General features: G+C 44.1%; 1 protein-coding gene across 2 annotated transcripts; it reads left to right on the plus strand.

The window, feature by feature from the left end:
- The first annotated feature begins 4116 nt into the window (after positions 1-4116).
- On the plus strand, positions 4117-18513 carry LOC103878564 (zinc finger protein 628-like). Of its 2 annotated transcripts, XR_001895540.3 has the most exons (3): positions 4117-6539; positions 8264-8493; positions 15924-18513. XR_001895540.3 is itself a non-coding variant. In XM_021927757.2 (2 exons), exon 2 carries the CDS (start codon positions 17717-17719, stop codon positions 18221-18223), a length of 507 nt encoding a protein of 168 aa, XP_021783449.1. In that variant the 5' UTR covers positions 8078-8493; positions 15924-17716; the 3' UTR covers positions 18224-18513. The 2 variants fall into 2 exon arrangements, 1 of the variants encoding a protein (XP_021783449.1); XM_021927757.2 differs by lacking the exon at positions 4117-6539 and having other exon boundaries at positions 8078-8493.
- The last annotated feature ends 758 nt before the right edge of the window (positions 18514-19271 follow it).

The raw sequence follows: 19271 nt of genomic DNA on the forward strand, positions 1-19271 counted from the left end.
GTCACCAGAAAGGCCAAGGCAGGGTTAGGATTGGGACTTTGAGCCATGTCTGGAGAGGGGAGAGAAGTCTAAGGCTAAGCTGGTCCCCAGTGGCCAATGGTTTAATCAATCATGTCTACTTAATAAAACTTCCATAAAAACCCAAAAGGACAGGGTTCGAAGAGGTGGCACACCCAGGAAGGGCATGGAAGCGCCACACCCCTTACCCCATACCCTGCCCTATGCATTTCTTCACCTGTATCCATTGTAATATTCTTTATAATAAATGGGCAAATGTAAACAGGTGTTTCCTTGAGTTCTGTGAGCTGCTGCAGCAAATTACTCAAACCCAGTTGTTCAGAAGTTCTGGAGAACTAGACTTGTGACTGGTGTCTGAAATGGGGACAGTGTTGTGGGACTGAGTCTTCGACCTGTGGGATTTGAGGCTATCTCCAGGTAGATAAAGCCGGGATTGGATTGGAAGACACCCAGCTGGTGTCCACTGCAGCAATGATTGCCTCCTTGCGGGTGGGTGAAATCCCTGCACATGTGGTCCACAGAAGTCTTCTATGTTGATTGTTGTTGAGAGAGTAGAAAAAGCACTTTCAGTTTGTGTGTTTCTTCCATACTCATACTATTGTCATGCACTAGAGAAGTGTTGAACTTGATTCAGGGAAACACCCCCAATAACCATAACATCATGGGAGTTCCTGCGCCTTCAGGATGGTCCTCTGCCAGTTTTCTTTGTTTTAAAACTCATTGTCACAGAATACTGTCTGCGCCAAGGATTCCACATGGACCTTTAAATGAATTTGAAGTTCTCTAAGAAGGATAGTAGAATTGTCAACTATGCTCCCAATTCCACTTTGGAAAAGGGAGTAGGTGTGAGGTAGAGGGTCTTGAGGTGTCCATGAAGCCATCTCCTCCCCTCAATAGAGGGAATCTCAGAAAGTATGGCCACCTACTCCTCTTCCGATCTCATCAGGAAAAAGAGAAGTCCTGAATGATGTTACATAAAAGTACACCATGCTACCCGTTGTCTCAGAAGACATTCTGACCAAGGCTACTGGCGCCTTTTTTTTTTTTTTTTTTTTTGTTTGAGACAGAGTCTTGCCCTGTGGCCCAGACTGGAGTGCAGCAGCACAATCTTGGCTCACTGCAACCTCTGCCTCCCAGGTTCAAGCGATTCTCCTGTCTCAGCCTCCCGAGTAGCTGGGACTACAGGCGTGCACCACCACACCTGGCTAATGTTTGTACTTTAGTAGAGACGGGGTTTTACCATGTTGGCCAGGCTGGTCTTGAACTCCTGACCTCAAGTGATCTGCTCACCTCGGCCTCCCAAGGTGCCGTGATTACAGGCATGAGCCACTGCACTTGGCCATCCTGGCACTTTTCATCATGAATGGAACATGCCTTGCCAATTCAGGTTTTCAGCTCTAACCATTTGTTGGGTAGCTGTGCTCTAGCTCACCCTATTGTGACCTGGTGTCTGGTCTCCATTTTCAAGGAGTTGCATCACTGCACCGTGGAACCCCAGGCTCCTGCACAGCGACTCCTGTTGGTGATTTCCAAATAATGGCTGAGGTTCCCACTCCAGGGAGAACAGGTCATGGTGCGGGTGGGGCAGCTGTTGGAGGTCTGCAGCCTTGGGAGTTTCAACCCGAACACCCTCACCACCTCAGAGGTCCTCCTCGGAGACAAAGCATCCATTTGAACAGATGAGTAAAGGACCCATCTGCTGCCCACCACCAAAGGTAGCAGAAAAATGTCTAACGTCATAAAAGGCATCAAATAACACACACTCTTCTATTTAGATCTAATAGATCTAACAGATCGTCTATTTAGATTTAATAGATCTAACAGATCATCTATTTAGATTTAACAGATCTAACAGCTCTTCTATTTAGATCTTCTATGTTAGATGTAATATTATACCATGGATACCTTTCTTTGTCGATACGTATAGAGCATTCTACTGTTAGACCACATCATAATTCATTTAACAATCTCTTTTTCTCCTGTTGATGGACATTTAGATTTTTTTCACTTGCAAACAACACTGCAATGAATATCTTTGTGCATGTGTTTTTACAGATGTTTAAAAATATTATTATAAAACTAATATCTGGGCCGGGCATGATAGCTCATGCCTGTAATTCCAACACTTTGAGGCCAAGGCAGGCAAATCACCTGAAGTCAGGAGCTTGCGACCAGCCTGGCCAACATGCAGAAACCCCGTCTCTACTGAAACTACAAAAATTAGCCGGGTGTGGTGGTGCATGCCTGTAATCCCAGTTACTAGGGAGGCTGAGGCAGGAGAATCACTTGAACCCAGGAGGTGGAGGTTGCAGTGAGCTGAGAATGCACCACTGCACTCCAGCCTTGGCAACAAGAGCAAAACTCCATCTCAAAAAATATAAATAAATAAAAATAGAAATAAAACTAATTTCTGGAAATGGAACTACTTGCTGAAAAAAGTTATTTTAACGTGTACTCCCCCTGTAGTTAAAGAGAATGTCTATAACCCTCATAAATCAGCTCACTTTATAGGCGGAACATGACCTAATAACTGTTTTTCTTTGTTTGTTTTTTTGTTTTTGTTTTTTTGAGATGTAGTTTCCCTCTGTTGCCTAGGCTGGAGTGCAGTGGCACCATCTTGGCTCACTGCAAACTCTGCCTTCTGGGTTCAAGTGATTCTCTAGCTTCAGCCTCCCCAGGTAGCTGGGACTACAGGCGTGCGCCACCAAGCACAGCTAATTTTTTTTTGTATTTTTAGTAGAGACGAGGTTTCACCATGTTGGCCAGGCTGGTCTCGAACCCTTGACCTCAGGAGATCTGCCCACCTCGGTCTCCCGAAGTGCTGGGATTACAGGCATGAGCCACTGCGCCTGGATGATGTTTTTAATACAAAATTGAGGACTGTACATACACAACTGGAATGGATTTAATTAACTCCTTACAACATCACACCAAGTAGGAATTGCTAATCCTTTCTCCAGCTGAAAAACAAAAAGTGAGTTAGCTGTGTGTCCTTAGGCAAATAATTTAAGTTCTCTCTGCTTCTAGTTCCCCAGTAGAAAAAAGTTAATGGCAATATCTTCCTTCTCTACTACATAGGCGTGATGGTCACTTTTGCTTGTTAATTTGGGTGGGTTACAGTTCCCAGTTATTCAGTCAAACACAAATCTAGGTGGCGTGCATGGATTTTGTAGATATGACCTAAGTCCATATTAGTTGGGTTTAAATAAAGGAGATCATCACAGATAATCTGGGTGAGCCTGATTCAATCAGTTGAAATATTTTAAGAGCAAAGCAGATGCTTCCCTGGGGAAGAAGAAATTGCACTCATGGGCTTGGCTGTGCTGGACAGTCCCAGCATGGTTTTCCTGAGAACCTGCCCTACAGATTTTACACTTGCCTGGCCAGGCCCCACAATTACATAAACCTATTCCCTGCAATAAATCTTGTCATGTGTATCTCCCACTGGCTCTGCCTCTTTGAGTACAATGGGGATGTGTTAAAAACTAAATTACTATATATCTGCAAGGTATTTTACAGTGCCTCTGGATTGTATGAGAACACAGTTTACAGTTTCAATGTGCTGGGGAGGATGACAAAATAGAAAGACTGAAAAGATCTCTTGTTGTATGCTGCACCTGGGTGAGTCCCATCTGAAGAACGAGTTGTGGTGGTCGCTGCAGGAAGGACTCTGCAGATCCAGACTGAAGCTGGCATCAGACCGTGCATCATGGTCCAAGTTCTCTAGAAAGAAAGAAAGAAAGGGAATGAATGAATGAGAGAAAGAAATAAAGAGAGAGGGAGGGCGGGAGGGAGGGAGGAAGGAAGGAAGGAAGGAAAGAAGGAGAGAGAAAGAGAAAGAAAAGAAAAGAAAGAAAGAGAAAGAAAGAAAAGGAAGAAAAGAAAGAGAAAGAAAGACAAGACTGAAAAAAACACAGGTCTGAGTGCTGGAATGTGACTTGACCTCTAGCAGGCTGTGTGATATTTAATATAATAATAATATTATTAATAATCTCTTATTTTCTTATTTATAAAATATAAAAGGTAGGAGTTGGATCTTTTTTTAGACCTAAAAAGGACCTTTTTTTTTTTTTTTTTTTTTAGAGCTAACAAGGTTAAATTATGTGTTTGCTTAATATCCATGATTTGGCTTTAAAATCTTTTTTTATTGTCAGCTTTATTGAGGTATAGTTAACATACAATGAAACTCCCCATATTTAAGTATACATGTTGATGAGTTTTGAATACATATATACAAAATGCAAAATGAACATACAATGAAACTCCCCATATTTAAGTATACATGTTGATGAGTTTTGAATACATATATACAAAATGCAAAATGCTTACAATTGTGTCACCACCACCACCATCACAATCATGATGCCCACAAGCCTGGCCCCTGCCGGACACTGCTCAGTTCTGTCCCTATGGCTTTGCCTTTATTAGAATCTCACAGTATAGATGTATGTGTTTTTTTTGCTTCCTTCACTTAGCACAGTGCTTCTGAGATTCATGTTTGATCATTAGTGCATTTTGTTCTAATTTTGCATTGGATATTTGTATATCTTCTAAAATAGACAGTTTATATTCTTTGCCCATTTTTTATTGGGTCATTGATTTTTTTCATTGGAGATGTATAGAAGCATATTTTTTGAAAGGCAATGAGTAATATGAAAGTTGATTTTATTTTTCCTAAAGCTTCTTGAGTGCATCTTGTCCTACCAAATTCCCCACCTGGCACCACCAATGACTGGAGACGCCAACCTTCGTTCTCTCTCTACCACCTCTGCCACCTGGAGGTGCTTGCTCCCTTCCACCGCCCAGGCTGCCACAGAGGAGCACACCCTAGTGCACCCACACTGGCCCGATTCTCACCAGTGCCCAGGCGGACAGAGGCTGGGTCCTCGGAGGGCAAAGGGGAGGACAGGGCACCAGCTTCTACCCCTGCCCCTTGGCTCCCATCTTTGGGTGGCTTCCCCAGCTGCAGAGTTATAGACTCTGGCCTTTGTCATTGTCCCTGAGTCTGTGCACCTGGTCCTGGGACCAGATACCCCACGTGGCCAAGTGGGCAGGAGAGGCTCTCCATCTCATTACATTCTGTTTCCTTACTAGCTACAAACACTCAGAAAACCTCACAGCGCTGGGCATTCTCCACCAAGGCTACTTTCAAATCCTTAGCAAAAAAGAATGCTAGACACGTCTGCGAGGCTGGAGGAACAGGAAGGCTATTTGGACAGACAAAATTACTCCAGCCCCACTCACCACCAGAGGCTCACTGAACCCTCCAACCCCATTTCTCTCCTTTCCCAGCCTGCACCGTTAGGACATGGTGCTGAGAAGAGCCCATCATCTCTCAATGCCCTGCACTGGGCAGCAGGGAGGGAGCGAGGCCTTGATCCTACTACACTGGGACAGGTGTGTGCCTGGCTACCTAGGGAAATACTGTGGCCCACAAGGGCTAGGCTGCATTGTGTGTCATTGATGGGGCACCACCCTTCAGGTGCGTGCCCAGTTAAGCAGGCTGTCATGTACCAGCCTCAGTACCCAACCACTAAGTGCACAGTCTCGGGGGGAAAATACATCTTGTTTTCCACACAGCTGACTGACCACACACTGAAGACACACAACCTGCTTATAAACTGGGACTCCCCTGTTGGAATCTTCTGGAAAACTTGAGTGTGCTTCTCAGGCAGGAGTTTACCCGTTAAGCAGGGAAAAATGGAATTTGTGGCTCAGTTTTTCTTTCTATTCTATCTCTATCTAGTCCAAAATGGAACTGAGGAGGAATAAAACAGCAAGGAACTCTGAAATTAGAATGGCAACAATGGAAGAAAATTGTCTTGGTTCAACTCCAATGGCCACCTTAGATCTCTTATTTAGAGCTATTAACTGGAAAACAATTGCATAATAGCCTTCCTATGATAATTCCAAATTTGTTTGTATTCCAGAATTTCTTTCTAGAATGCTCCAAAATTCCCATCTCTGAACTTATGAAGTCTTCCCTAGAATCTGCAAATTCTCAGTGTCTTTAGAGCCTCGCTGGTCACTTGCTGGACAGGGGTTCTGTAAAAGGATTCTGGGAAGTTTGACTCGGTGTTCAACAAAGTCCCTTCCAAGTTTTTAGGGTCTGATTCTGGGATTCCCAAGGGGACCTGGAGCCTTTCTCACATCTTCTGTGTGGAAGAGCACCTGCTTCATCCCCTGTTGCAACACAAAGAACCATTGTGAAGCTCCATGGTGAGCTTCTATGAGTTTATTCCACCATGTGTGGCTCAGGCAGGCAGGATTTACAGGTGTGCCTGTGCTGTGTTTCATATTCACATGTAGAGTTCCAACAGTTTACTTTATTAGCTGTCCTCTCTGTCTTCCTTGTGTTCTGTCAAGCATCAAATCCAGTGTCATCTCCGTGTGGGTACTCTGCAAATGCTAATTGGTGGTGACAAAATAATGATGTTGACAAGTGGCCCCATAAAACTGATGAATCATTTGGTTGGAGAGTTCCAGGTTCAGCAGTTATGTAATGTTGCTTCACCAAACAGGTAATGTTTCATACCTCAGAGCAGCATGGAACATTTTACCTGCCAGGGCCTACTCATTTCTATTCACAGCCGAACAGTCTTCTCTGAAGAGTAGAACTTTTTTTTTTTCTAATAAACCCTGTAGGCAGACATTTCGTGTAAGAGATACAGTTGTTTGCTTTGATTCAGGCTTCTCCCAAAACTGGTACCCAAACTCCCACACTGGTTGGCAATCAACTCAACAAACAGATGGAGCAAGAGCCTGAATCAGATCATAAAACAAATAAACGAATTCATGTGAGTCTTAACACTTCAATGGTATTGTTCCCACCTTCCTGTGGAAAGGCACGGACATCTTAAAATAAACAGGCTACGGAGGCTGGGCGCAGTGGTTCACTCCTGTAATCCCAGCACTTAGGGAGGCCGAGATGGGAGGATCATGAGTCAGGAGATTGAGACCATCCTGGCTAACATGGTGAAACCCCATCTCTACTAAAAATGCAAAAAATTAGCCGGGTGTGGTGGCGGGTGCCTGTAGTCCCAGCTACTCGGGAGGCTGAGGCAGGAGAATGGTGTGAACCCGGGAGGCGGAGCTTGCAGTGAACCGAGATTGTGCCGCTGCACTCCAGTCTGGGTGACAGAGCGAGACTCCATCTCAAAAAAAAATTAAAAAATAAAAATAAATAAATAAATAAATAGGCTATGGAGAAGGTAGGTTTAATAGGTAAGTTTTTGGTTAATGAAAAATTTGACAATTTTTGACCTCCAAAAGTGCAATTTTATATGGTTCAACCTAATGAAAGGTTTAAGAATTCTCAGAATGTATATGTTTCAGTATAGGTATTGTTAATATAAAAATTAGCACACTCCTAATACTTGCTTCTGGGCAAATTCATGCTTGTTCTTACTTGGTATCCCTTTTTAGGTAATGAAGAAAATGTATTTCACATGTTTTCTAAAAATTAAAAGTCAAAAATTTTAATTGAAAATTAGAATTTTTTTCCTTTGCTACAGAATCCAAAATCCAGTACATTTTGCAAATTGGTGCAAGTTGTGCAGATTTGACCCACTGACCTCTGATACTCAGTCTACACAATCATGAACAATTTTTTTTTTTTTTGAGGCGATTCTCCTGCCTCAGCCTCCTGAGTTGCTGGGATTACAGGTGTGTGCCACCATGCTTAGCTAATTTTTATATTTTTAGTAGAGACGGGATTTCACCATGTTGGTCAGGCTGGTCTTGATCTCCTGACCTCGTGGTTCGCCTATGTAGGCCTTCCAAAGTGCTGGGATTACAGGCGTGAGCAACCACGCCCAACCATGAACAATTTTTAAAACATGAATTCTGTTTTTTAATTTTTTTTTTTTTTTTGAGACAGGGTCTTACTCTGTCACCCAGGATGGAGTGCAGTGGCATGATCTCAGTTCACTGCAGCCTTGACCACCTGGGCCCCAGTGATCCTTCTACCTCAGTCTCCTGAGGAGCTGGGACTGCAGGTGTGTGCTACCACGCTTGGCTAATTTTTATATTTTTGTAGAAATGGGGTTTTGCCATTTTGCCCAGGCTGGTCTGGAACTCCTGGGCTCAAGTAATTTGCCTACCTTGGCTTCTCAAAGTGCTGGGATTACAGACGTGAGCCACCACACCCAGCTGTGAATTCCTTTTGATAAGATATGCTCTCTCCAGTTGCCGAAGTCCTCTATGCTATCTACAGATTTGCTTGAACATTTGTATTTTCCTATAGGGCCCTCCAGCATTTCAATTTTCCACCTTTGTCTTAGATGACTGTTATCTCATTGCTCCTCCTCCGATGTGATGAAACTTTGATGAAGTCAGGGTGTTAGGAGGGGAAACCATACTTCCTCCAGGGATTCCACCTTATGACCACTATTTTTCTCAGAGTCAGAGCAAAAGGAGACAAGATTCCAGGAGAAGATGCTCAGCTTCTCTCAAATCCAAAAGATGCAAATTAAAGTAAGATAACTTCTTATTTTTAACCTCTAAGTTTTATAAAATTAAATAGATTAAATAGTATTTAGGGTTGGTGTGAGTGTGGAGAAGGGGGTAAATGAGTAAATTTACCCATTTACTGGTAAATTGATGTACTTTTATGACCAAAAATTTGGGAATATTTATGCTTTGTAAAAAAGTACATACTGTTTGCCTCAATGAATCCACTTATATTCTACAAAGTAGTCACACAAGCATGAATATTACATGCTTCACATATTCAAAGATTTTTCTTGTAGCATAGTTTATAATATAAAAAAACTGAAAAGAATCTGTAAGTTTATCGATAAGGAGATTTTAAAATTATGGTTACATGTGATGGTTAAGCAGAATGAGTTGTGTCTGTGTATAGTTGTATCTGTGTGTAATGAAAAGGTGTGCAGGACAACTGTAAGTACAAAAAACAAACTTCAGAACAATGTTTATGGTACGATCCTATTAAAAAACAAAATATTAGTACTTTATTTGGCAAAACTCTCCTTCATAAATTAGGGAGGGATAAAGACTTCTTCACACGAACAGAGGGAGGGAGTCCATCACCACTAGACTTGCCTTACAAGAAATACTAAAAGGAGTTCTTCAAACTGAAAATGAAAGACTGATAATTAATCATATGAAAACATATAAAAGTATAAAATTCACTGGTAAAGGTAAACATATAGTCATAAGTATTAAAAGTAACTTTACAATAACTCATTAAGTGATACACAACATAAAAGATGTAAAGTGTGACATCAAAAACAGAATGTGTACGTGTGTGTGCAGAGCTTTTATACAGGATCAAAGTTAAGTTGTTTTTAGCTTAAAATGGACTAGTATAACTACAAGATGTTTTAATATGCCTCATAGGAATCATGAAGCAAAAACCTATAGCAGATACACTAAGATGAAGAGAAAGGAACCAAAGCATACCACTACTGAAAATCCTCACATCACAAATAAAGACAGCAAGAGAGGAAAAAAATAGTAAAAGAGCTGCAAAGCAACCAGAAAACAATGAGCAAAATGACATCATCAATCCTTCTCTATCAATAATTAATTTAAATGTAAATGGACTAAATTTGCTGATCAAAAGACACAGGTTGGCTACATGGATTTAATAAATACAAAAACAAGGCCAGGCCCGGTGGCTCACACATGTAATCCCAGCACTTTGGGAGGTAGATGTGTGTGGATTACTTGAGGCTGGGAGTTGAAGACCAGCCTGGCCAACATGGTGAAACCCCGTCTCTACTGAAAATACAAAAATTAGCAGGGCGTGGTGGCGAATGTCTGTAGTTGCAGCTACTAGGGAAGCTGAGGCAGGAGAATTGCTTGAACCTGGAGGGAGAGTTGCAGTAAATTGAGATTATGCCACTGCACTCCAGTCTGGGAGACAGAGTGAGACTGAGTCTCAAAAAAAAAAAAAAAAAAAAGAAAGAAAGAAAAAATAAGACCCAACTATATGTTGCTACAGGAGACTCACTTCACCTTTAAAGCTACACACAGACTGAAAGGGAAGGGATGAAAAAAGATATTCCATGCAAATGGAAAGCAAAGAGCACAGGGGTAGTTATATCAGACAAAACAGGCTTTAAGTCAAAAACTCAACAAGACAAAGATGGGTTATCATATAATGATAGAGGAGTCAATTCATAAAGAGGATAGAACAATTTTAAATAATATGCACCCAACATCAGGTACACTTAAATATATAAGGCAAATATTTACAGATCTAAACGGAGGAATAGACAGCAATACAGTAATAGCAAGAGACTTCAATACTCCACTTTCAACAATGGATAGATCATTCAGACAGGAGAACAGTAAGAAAACATTAGACTTGAACTAAACTTTAGACCAAATGGACTTAACAGACATAAATAGAACATTCCATCCAACAGCAACTGAATGCACATCTTTTTTTTTTGAAACAGAGTCTCACTCTGTCACCAGGCTGGAGTGTAGTTGTGTGGCTCACTGCAACCTCCACCTTCCAGGTTCAAGCAGTTCTCCTGCCTCAGCCCCCCGAGTAGCTGGGACTACAGGTGCACACCATCACGCCCAGCTAATTTTTGTATTTTTAGTAGAGACAGGGTTCACCATGTTGGCCAGGATGGTCTCAATCTCTTGATCTTGTGATCCGCCTGCCTTGGCCTCCCAAAGTGCTGGGATTACAGGTGTGCAACTGTGCCTGGCCTTTAATTAATCAATCAATTAATTAATTAATTAATTGACACGAAGTCTCACTATGTTGCCCAGGCTGGAGTGCCGTGGCACAATCTCAGCTCACCACAACCTCTGCCTCCCTGGTTCAAGGGATTCTCCTGCCTCAGCCTCCTGAGTAGCTAGGACTATAGGCGTGTGCCACCATGCCCTGCTAATTTTTGTATTTTTAGTAGAGACAGTGTTTCACTATGTTGGCCAGGCTGATCTCTAACTCCTGACCTTGTGATCTGCCCGCCTCGGCCTCCCAAAGTGCTGGGATTACAGGCATGAGACACTGCGCCCGGCCAACTTTTTTTTTAACAGTGTGAAATATACACAGTAGAAATTCTGTTATTCTCTGTTATAAGTACATAAATGGAAATACATTTTTTTCCCCATATTGGCATGTATCTACAAATATTAAAGGAGGAGAAAAGGTAATATACTTTTAGGTTTACCACATATGGTGTGTATTCAAATAACATGTGACCAACTTATCAAAATTGTACATAATATTTGAACTAACTTATTAATTTGATTTTAATTATTATGCCCAAAAGCTTGGGATGCTAGATACTACTTTGCATTTGTAACTAACTGTGATCTTCATTTCTTGTAATTTCTTGTGCTTGTATATTACTTATTCTTAACAGATTTTACTTTGGAAACAAGACTTTGTTGAGACCAGTTTGGTTTTGTTGTTAATTTACCTGTTTGACTTTATAATGTATTTTAGTTTTGCAGAAGAACACTTGTAGATTAGAAGGCTTTTCATCAATCCCCTCACAGGCGAAGAGGAAGACTTCCTACTATTTTATTTCCCTCGTAGGAAGACATACTCGAAAGAAAATGTTTAGCATCGTAGTATAGTGTAGCTATTGTGAACAGCTCGTGACTTGATCTTGGTTTGGAAATCTGTACTGACCAAGGATTAAGCTTCAGGATTGTAAAATCATTAAAGCTGTGGTCTTTTCAAGTGGAGGTTGATAGAAAATATTTTTGTCCTAAGTCATATTTGCTGACTTTTTCCATCAATGAGGGAGGTTGTTGAACAAACTGAATCTATGGGCTATAGCAAGTAGCTTTATAGCAGATCTTACTATGAAGTTTTACTCTGTGTTTAAGTGGATACCACTTTTTCTGTTGAGAATAATAAAAAACCGATTTTCACAGGTTCCTTGGGGTAGCATACCTTGAAGGCCAGTGTTGCAAAGCACATTTTATCATGCTGAATCAGCATTCTATCACACACCTGTAGAAAGACCTCAGTACATGCTTTGCACTCTCCTTTGCGCCCCCTTCCAATTTCTTACTGCAAATCATTTTGATGTAATACGGAAAACAGCATTTTAAAATGTCCATGTTAAGAATTGGTCCACCGGTACCAACTCACCTCTATTTTGTCAGTTCATAGTTGAAGCTTTTGTTTTATTGTTTTCAAAAATAAAGCATATTTTTGGAAGAATGAATTTAAGAATGAAAAAAAACTGTGAAAACACCCCAAGTTACCACATATGTGTATTTTGATGTGCAGATGTAGCAATATGCATAGAGAGAGTCTAGTAAAGTGGTCTTCAACTTGGGGAGATTTCAGACCAGGGGACATTTGGCAATGTCAATAGACATTTTTGATTTTCATGCCTAGGTGACTAGGCCAGGGATGCTGATAAACAACTCATAACAAAGACTTAACTGGCTTCCAAATCTATAGGACTGAGGTTGAGAAGCCCTGGTTGCCAATTGCTATAATAATATTGGCAATGATCTCTAGCATTGATAGGGACATTAGGATGCTGTGTAGGGAACAATTTTTTAACTTTTAAAATGATTTATTATTTATTTATTTTTAAAAGTTGAGACAGCGTTTCACTGTGTTGCTCAAGCTGGAGTGTGGTGGTATGATCTCGGCTCACTGCAACCTCCGCCTCCCGGGCTCAAGCGATCCTCCTGCCTCAGCCTCCTGAGTAGCTGGGACTATAGGCATACACTACCACATCTGGCTAATTTTTGTTGCCTGAAGGTCCCACAGCGCTGGGATTACGGGAGTGAGTTGCTGTGCCAGGTCTTTTTGTTGCAATTTAAACAAAGTACTTTTTTTTTTCAACAAGTAAGTTACCGGTTCCACACCTCTTCAAAAAAATACATAAAAAATGAAAGGTTTGAAAAAATCTGGGTCTCTTCTCCATCCTCACCCCTATAATACACATTGTTGTTCTCTTTATGCACCCTTCCAGATATATTTATGCATATCAAACCACGTAGAAATACAGCTTCTTATTCTCTCTTTTTCTTTCCCACCATAAGGTACATATTATATTTGGTTTAGCACTTTTTTCTTCAACAATATGCCTTACACTGTTGTATTGTCTGTGAAGTCATTTTACAATCATATATATATATGTATTTTGAGACACTCTGTTCCTTAGGCTGGAGTGCAGTGGCACAACATTGACTCATTGTAACCTCTGTCTCCTGGGTTCAAGTGATTCTCCTGCCTCAGCCTCTTGAGTAGCTGGAATTACAGGCGTGCACCACCACACCTAGCTAATTTTTTGTATTTTTAGTAGAGATGGGATTTCACCATGTTGATCACCTGACCTCAGGTGATCCGCCTGCCTCAGCCTCCCAAAGTGCTGGTATTACAGGTGTGAGCCACAGGTGCCTGGTCTTAAAATAATATATATTCATTCGAAATTAAAACAAATAAGAAATATTGAGCCTTGGTTGGGAGTTGGAATTTTCGGGAGGGATTAGTCATTTTCATTCACAAAGATGACTATTCCACTTCTAGTGGCTGGGAAGCTAAAGAATAATTTAAAATTGACATAAAAAAAGCTATTGCAGGCATAGAAGTAGGTACCAGTAGATGATGAGTTTGCCTTCTCAGTGCTGATGTTGCTGTATTGAGAACAATAGTTCCACGTCTTTAGACATCAGTGCTTTTTATCCAGGAATACCTCTCTAAAGCACTCCAGTGCTCACATATCTGCTCCTGCTCACTGCACTGAACTTAGAGGGTCCACGTGCCCAAAGGGCAGGGCATCGAGGGCAGCCTCTTGTCAAGAGACAGTGAAAACTGAGGCCCTCAGTCCTTTGACCCGTGGAACTGATATTCTGCCAACAACAGATCTTCCCTCGTCCAGCCTATCAGACATCTGATTACAGCCTGGGGGGGCCCCTGGGCAGAAGACCTGCTAAGCTGTGCCCGGACTCCTCACTCATAAGCACTGTGTGATAAGAAATGTGTGTTGTTTTGAGCCGCTAAATTTGTTGTAATTTTTATGCAGCAATAGATAGCTATCACAGTTGTGAAATCACCACTTTTGACAATGACTGAGAGCCAAAGCAGGTGCCAGTCACTAAAATTTCCTTGTCAAAGAGGGCACTGTAATGTCATTCCACTGGTGAAGAGAACTTGGAGCAGACTTCCTGAGTCTCAGGGAATCACGGGAAACAAAATCACTTCCACTACAAGCTGGGACCCACAGGGTGTGTTTATGTGAGCGATGGAAGCTGGGGTTTACAGGGTTGTGTGTGTGTGTGAGATGTGAGCTGGGGTCCGCGGGGTGCGTGTGTGTGAGAGATGTGAGCTGGGACCTGCAGGGTGTGTGTATGTGAGAAATGTGAGCTGGGGTCTGCGGGGTGCGTGTGTGTGAGAGATGTGAGCTGGGGTCTGCGGGGTGCGTGTGTGTGAGAGATGTGAGCTGGGACCTGCAGCGTGTGTGTACATGAGAGATGGAAGCTGGGGTCTGCGGGGTGTGTGTGTGTGAGCGATGGAAGTGCCATCCTGATGTGTGTTTCTGCTCCAGAATAGCTTCAGATCTGGAGTGTAGTCATTCTTGAAAAAATTTTGGAAATAGATAGCAGTGACGGCTGTACAACACTGTAAATGTCATTAATGCCACTGAATTGTAACTCAAAATACTTATAATGGCAAATTTTATGTTACATATATTTATTAAGAAAAGTTAAATACAAAACAGTGTAGAGTCAAATCCTGAACTGTGCACAGCACATTCTCCAGCCTGTAAAGGGAAACTCGCGTGGAAAACCCGTGTTCTTTCAAATCCTGGTAGTAGAAGAGTAAATTGGTAAATATCTGCCAGTTGGGCAAAAAGCAAAAAGCCCAGGTGTTGCCTTAGGTTTTTGTTTTCCCTCCAGGTAGGAAAAGAAGGGGCCCAAGCATTCCCAAAGGTGAACTTCAGGTGGACCTGAAATGCTAAAAGTTTCTGTTGTTCTCTTCTACAAAAAACTAAATTAGGTACTAGGGCTGGGGCAAAGCATTAGATAAACTGGAAAAAAGAAAGGAAAACCCCCTAAAAACAAAGAAAAAAAAAAAAAGAAGAAAGAAAAGAAAAACCCATTTCAGGTGTTGTGAGAGCCTCCCATCCCCCATTCAGGGCATTTCTTGGCAGCTGTAATGTTAACCCTCAAATGCCAATTGCACTGCTGGAGGTTTGAGGAAACTTGCAATGGAATGGAAAATTTTAAAAACTTGAAAGGGAGTTTTTTAAAGCTGGCTTTGTGTCTTACGGCTATTGCATCTAGATATATGATAAAAAAATTCTATGCTTGTAATTTCGTAAACATTGGAGGAATCATCCCGACCAGGAAAGCTGCCAAAAGCAAACAAAACCCAGGATGGTATACAACTGCCTTGCTTGTTGTAGCTGGTGAGCAAATTGAAATGTAAGCTTTTGAGTATTAAAAGGAAAATAAGTTTCCATAACTGACAATTTTTGAGCCTCTGAGAAAAGGGAGACAATATGAAAAGACAGGCACTCAGTAATTGGAGATACACTTTTAGAATTTTAAACATTAGGTTTTAGTTCCTAATGAGCTCTTGTAAGATCAGATGCCTGCGCCTTAGAGGCTGATAATTTTCTGGCCTCTGAGCATATTTGTGAGTGGGTCCATTTGGACTCAGCAAATAACGAGCCAAACAGGGCTTAGGAAAGCCTACCCTGTCACTGGGAGCAGCAACAGTGCTTTCCCACTCTGCAGGGCTTCGGCTTTGCTACAGCAGAACAGAAGCTGTTGGCTTTTTGTGGGGAATCCTAACTCACAGATCCTAATTGCCTGGATGTGACTCTGAGATGAAATGTTATACTATCTGCTGCTGGCTCTTTCAGCCTCAGCACAAACTGTGCTGAACGAAAAACTCTATAAGCACAATAAACAGAACTCAGACTCTGGTATCATTGCAGATTAGGACATGCCTGCACAGGATCCCAAACTGTGAAAACACCATGGACGCTGGCTGGACTGTGTGCATCACTCACAAATACCCACAAGAAAGGGCTTGTTCTCTTATGGGACCATCTGCAATCAGGCTTCTGATCAGCTTCATATGTCTGACACAAAAAGTGACTGCATTCCTAAACTTGTGATTTCTGCCCCAAACAAGTTTGGGGTGGACACACCACAGGGACTCTGAACTCCCTGCCTACTCCTGGCAGATTGGACTCTTGTCCTCCTTTGGGGGATGTCTGTTGCTGCTGTCTATTGATTATTTTATTTGGCTTTCTGGATTACTTGCAGCTTGCAACAGCAGCCTTCCTCCTGTTTCTCCTGGTATACTCACTTCAGTAAAGCACATTGGTCTGCTTAAGCCCACTTTGAATTTTTTTTCGTAATTCAAGATTTTGTCCTAATTTCTGAACATGGTCTGTCTTTTTACTTAAATTGCATAATAATGTTTTCCTGTGACAATGTTTTTATTCCTCTTCCAGACAATCCTTCCTGACCACATGTCTGAATGAAAGGAGGGTATGATTTCAAAAATGCAAAGTTACGATTGCTGAAAAGGACACACTGATTTTGCAATAATGAGAGAAAAAACAAAATCCGAGTATCTGGAAGGTCCAGGAAGGGGGAAGGCATTCGTGATCTCTGTTGCTCAAGGCTGTTCCTGGCAGCTCTCTCCTCCTCTGGAAGAAAAACCCTCTTGTGCTGCCTTTCCTAGCTGCGGAGAACGATTTGAATTCAGACTGATGGCTGAGGCGAGGTCATGGGGCAGGGCAGGCTATTGTCAAAGAAAACCAGTGTCGGACAGAAGTTAAAGCAGCAAAGGCAAATTTTACTGAGAAACTATCGCAGTAGGGGAAAAGAGACATCAGTACAGAACTGGGCTCTATTCCAAACAGAACGAGCACAAGTAGGAATTTATGGCCAAGGGACAGGGGTCACTGGACACAAAATTACTAAGAGGAAGCATCAGGGATAAGGGCGTTCTGGTTAAACTAATGTAATAGATTCTCTCTCTCTCTCATTTTGGCTGGAGCAAAACTTTACTGTTCAGAGACTCTGCTGGGCCACAGGTCCTCAGGATACTAGGCTGGTCTGGCCTCCTCTAAGGCATTCAATAATATTAGTCATTAAATAGCAAAGCTCATCCCCCAACTGTAATGTACAATAGAGGTCCCATCGTGACATTCCTGAGGAGTCTGGTCCCATGAGGTCAGGAACACAAGAGGCAGAGGGGGCCCCCTGATGCAGAGGGGATTAAGGCCACAAACGAAAAGGAGAAGGGATAGGGTTTGGGGGCAGCTGGCTGGAGGCATGGAAGCTCCCTTCCCCTTTCCCCCGCCCCCTGGCCCCTCGTCCCCAACTCTGTGGGTCTGGAGGAGCCCGGGGGAGATCCTGGGCATGGGGGTGCCTGAGGGTTTGCAGTCTGGCTGTGTGTCCATCCTACCCAGTGCTCAGGTCCTCGAGGGTTCTGGACCAGTCAGGGTGCTACCAGGTGCATCTAGTAGCCCCTCCCATGCCAGGGCAGGGCCTTCCTTCATTGGAGGAGGAGCTGGAAAGGGCTTGAAAGCTGGCAGGGCAGCCCATTGGTGGTAAAGCCAGAGTCCCCAGGTCGGCCACATTTGCCACACAAGAGGATGAGGGATGAAGAGGAGGAACTGAAGGAACTGTAGGCCGTGTCAGGAGCTAGAGGGTCTGGGGCTGGAGCCCGGTTAGGGGCTGGTTCAGTGGGGGTTCCGCTAGCAACGGTCTTATGGGTCCTGGCGTTGGCCAGGAGCTCCTCATCCAGGCGTCAGAGCGGCTGCTCTGGTGTGTGCGGAAGACGCTGGCGGGTGTGGTGCTAAACTCTAAACTGGGGCTGGACTGGGAGAGCCAGGGTGCTTCAGGGCGGTGGGCACGGAAAGCCGGGGGTGCTCCTGCCCGAGCCCCGCTTCCCCTGCCCTGTGGCTCCCACGAGTGCTGCCCATGTCCATCCTTGCGACCAGCCTGCTCCTCGCGCCTGCCGGGCAGGGCTCCCCTCTCTCCTGGAGCTCCCCGGGGCCGACCCGGATCCAGCGGGTCCCAGAACGGGCTGCGCGGGGCAAAGAAGCCTTACAAATGTGAAGAATGTGGCAAAGCTTTTAACTGGTCCTCAGCCCTGAATAAACACAAGAGAATTCATATTAGACAGAAACCCTGCATAGTGAAGAACGTGGGCAAATCTTTTCAATGTTCCTCAACCCTTAATAAGCATAATTCATACTGGAGAGAAACCATATGAATGTGTTGAATGTGGGAAAGCCTTTAACCAGCCTTCGACTCTTACTAAATATGAGAATTTATATGGAACATAAACCCTACAAATATTAAGAATGTGACAAAGCTTTTTAAGGAAGTTCTCAACCCTTATTACACATAATTCATACCAAACAGAAACCCTACAGAGGCCCGGTGGTGGTGGTCAGCCCCCGCCTGGGTCGCTTCCTCCCGGCCCAGTGCCTCATCCTCGCTGCGGGCACCAAGGGGGCGGCTCTGGGCTGAGAAGGCAGAGGAGTCACTGTCCTGGGAGTAGGAGCGGGGGATGCGGGGGCGAGGGGAGCGGGGGAGCAGCTGATCCCAGGGCCTGGGCACCTCGGCCCTGCTTTGGGCTTTGTGAGCGAATAGGGGTCACCTAGGACCCGGGGCGCCGGCGCAGTTTCGCGGGGACGAGGCTACCAGGGCAGGGGCTAGGGGTTGGCGACCCCCTCTGCAGGGAGAGGGTGCGGACCCTCGGCGGGGCGGGCGGTGGGTGGTGGAGGAGCTGCGGCGCGGGTCCTGACTGTCCACGTAGCGCCCCAGCAGGTCGCCACAACCACGCGCGCCGCCACGCGGCTCCCCCGCACCCGCACAGAGACCAACAGGCCGGAGTCTCCCACGCGGAACTTCCCCTCTGAGGCCTCGGTCTTGGGGAGCTGAGCGGGTGCAGAGGCCCAGTGTCTCCCTCGCCAGCTCGCGGAGCACTTCGGCCTCGCCCAGATCCGTGCGCCACCGGCCGACGAAGGTGGCCGCACTGTCGCGGGCCACGGGGAAGCCCAGCGCCAGCCACCCTGTGGGCCTGGAAGGTCACACTTCGGGATGCGCGAACAGTCTCATGGATTCCCATAGCCGGGCCAGCCGAGCCACCGTGGGCAGGGGTGCAAACCAGGATCGCTGTGAGGACCCGGCAGGCGCTCAGTGCAGACTAAGCCGCTGACCACTGCACTGGTCTGTCACTCAGGCCAAATGTCTGGTTTACCTGCTGGCTGTGAGAAACCTCAGTGCCTCAGTTTCCTCATCTGCGAAATGGGTAC

Source organism: Papio anubis, chromosome 13 (assembly GCF_008728515.1).
Source record: "Papio anubis isolate 15944 chromosome 13, Panubis1.0, whole genome shotgun sequence".
Taxonomy (NCBI): domain Eukaryota; kingdom Metazoa; phylum Chordata; class Mammalia; order Primates; family Cercopithecidae; genus Papio; species Papio anubis.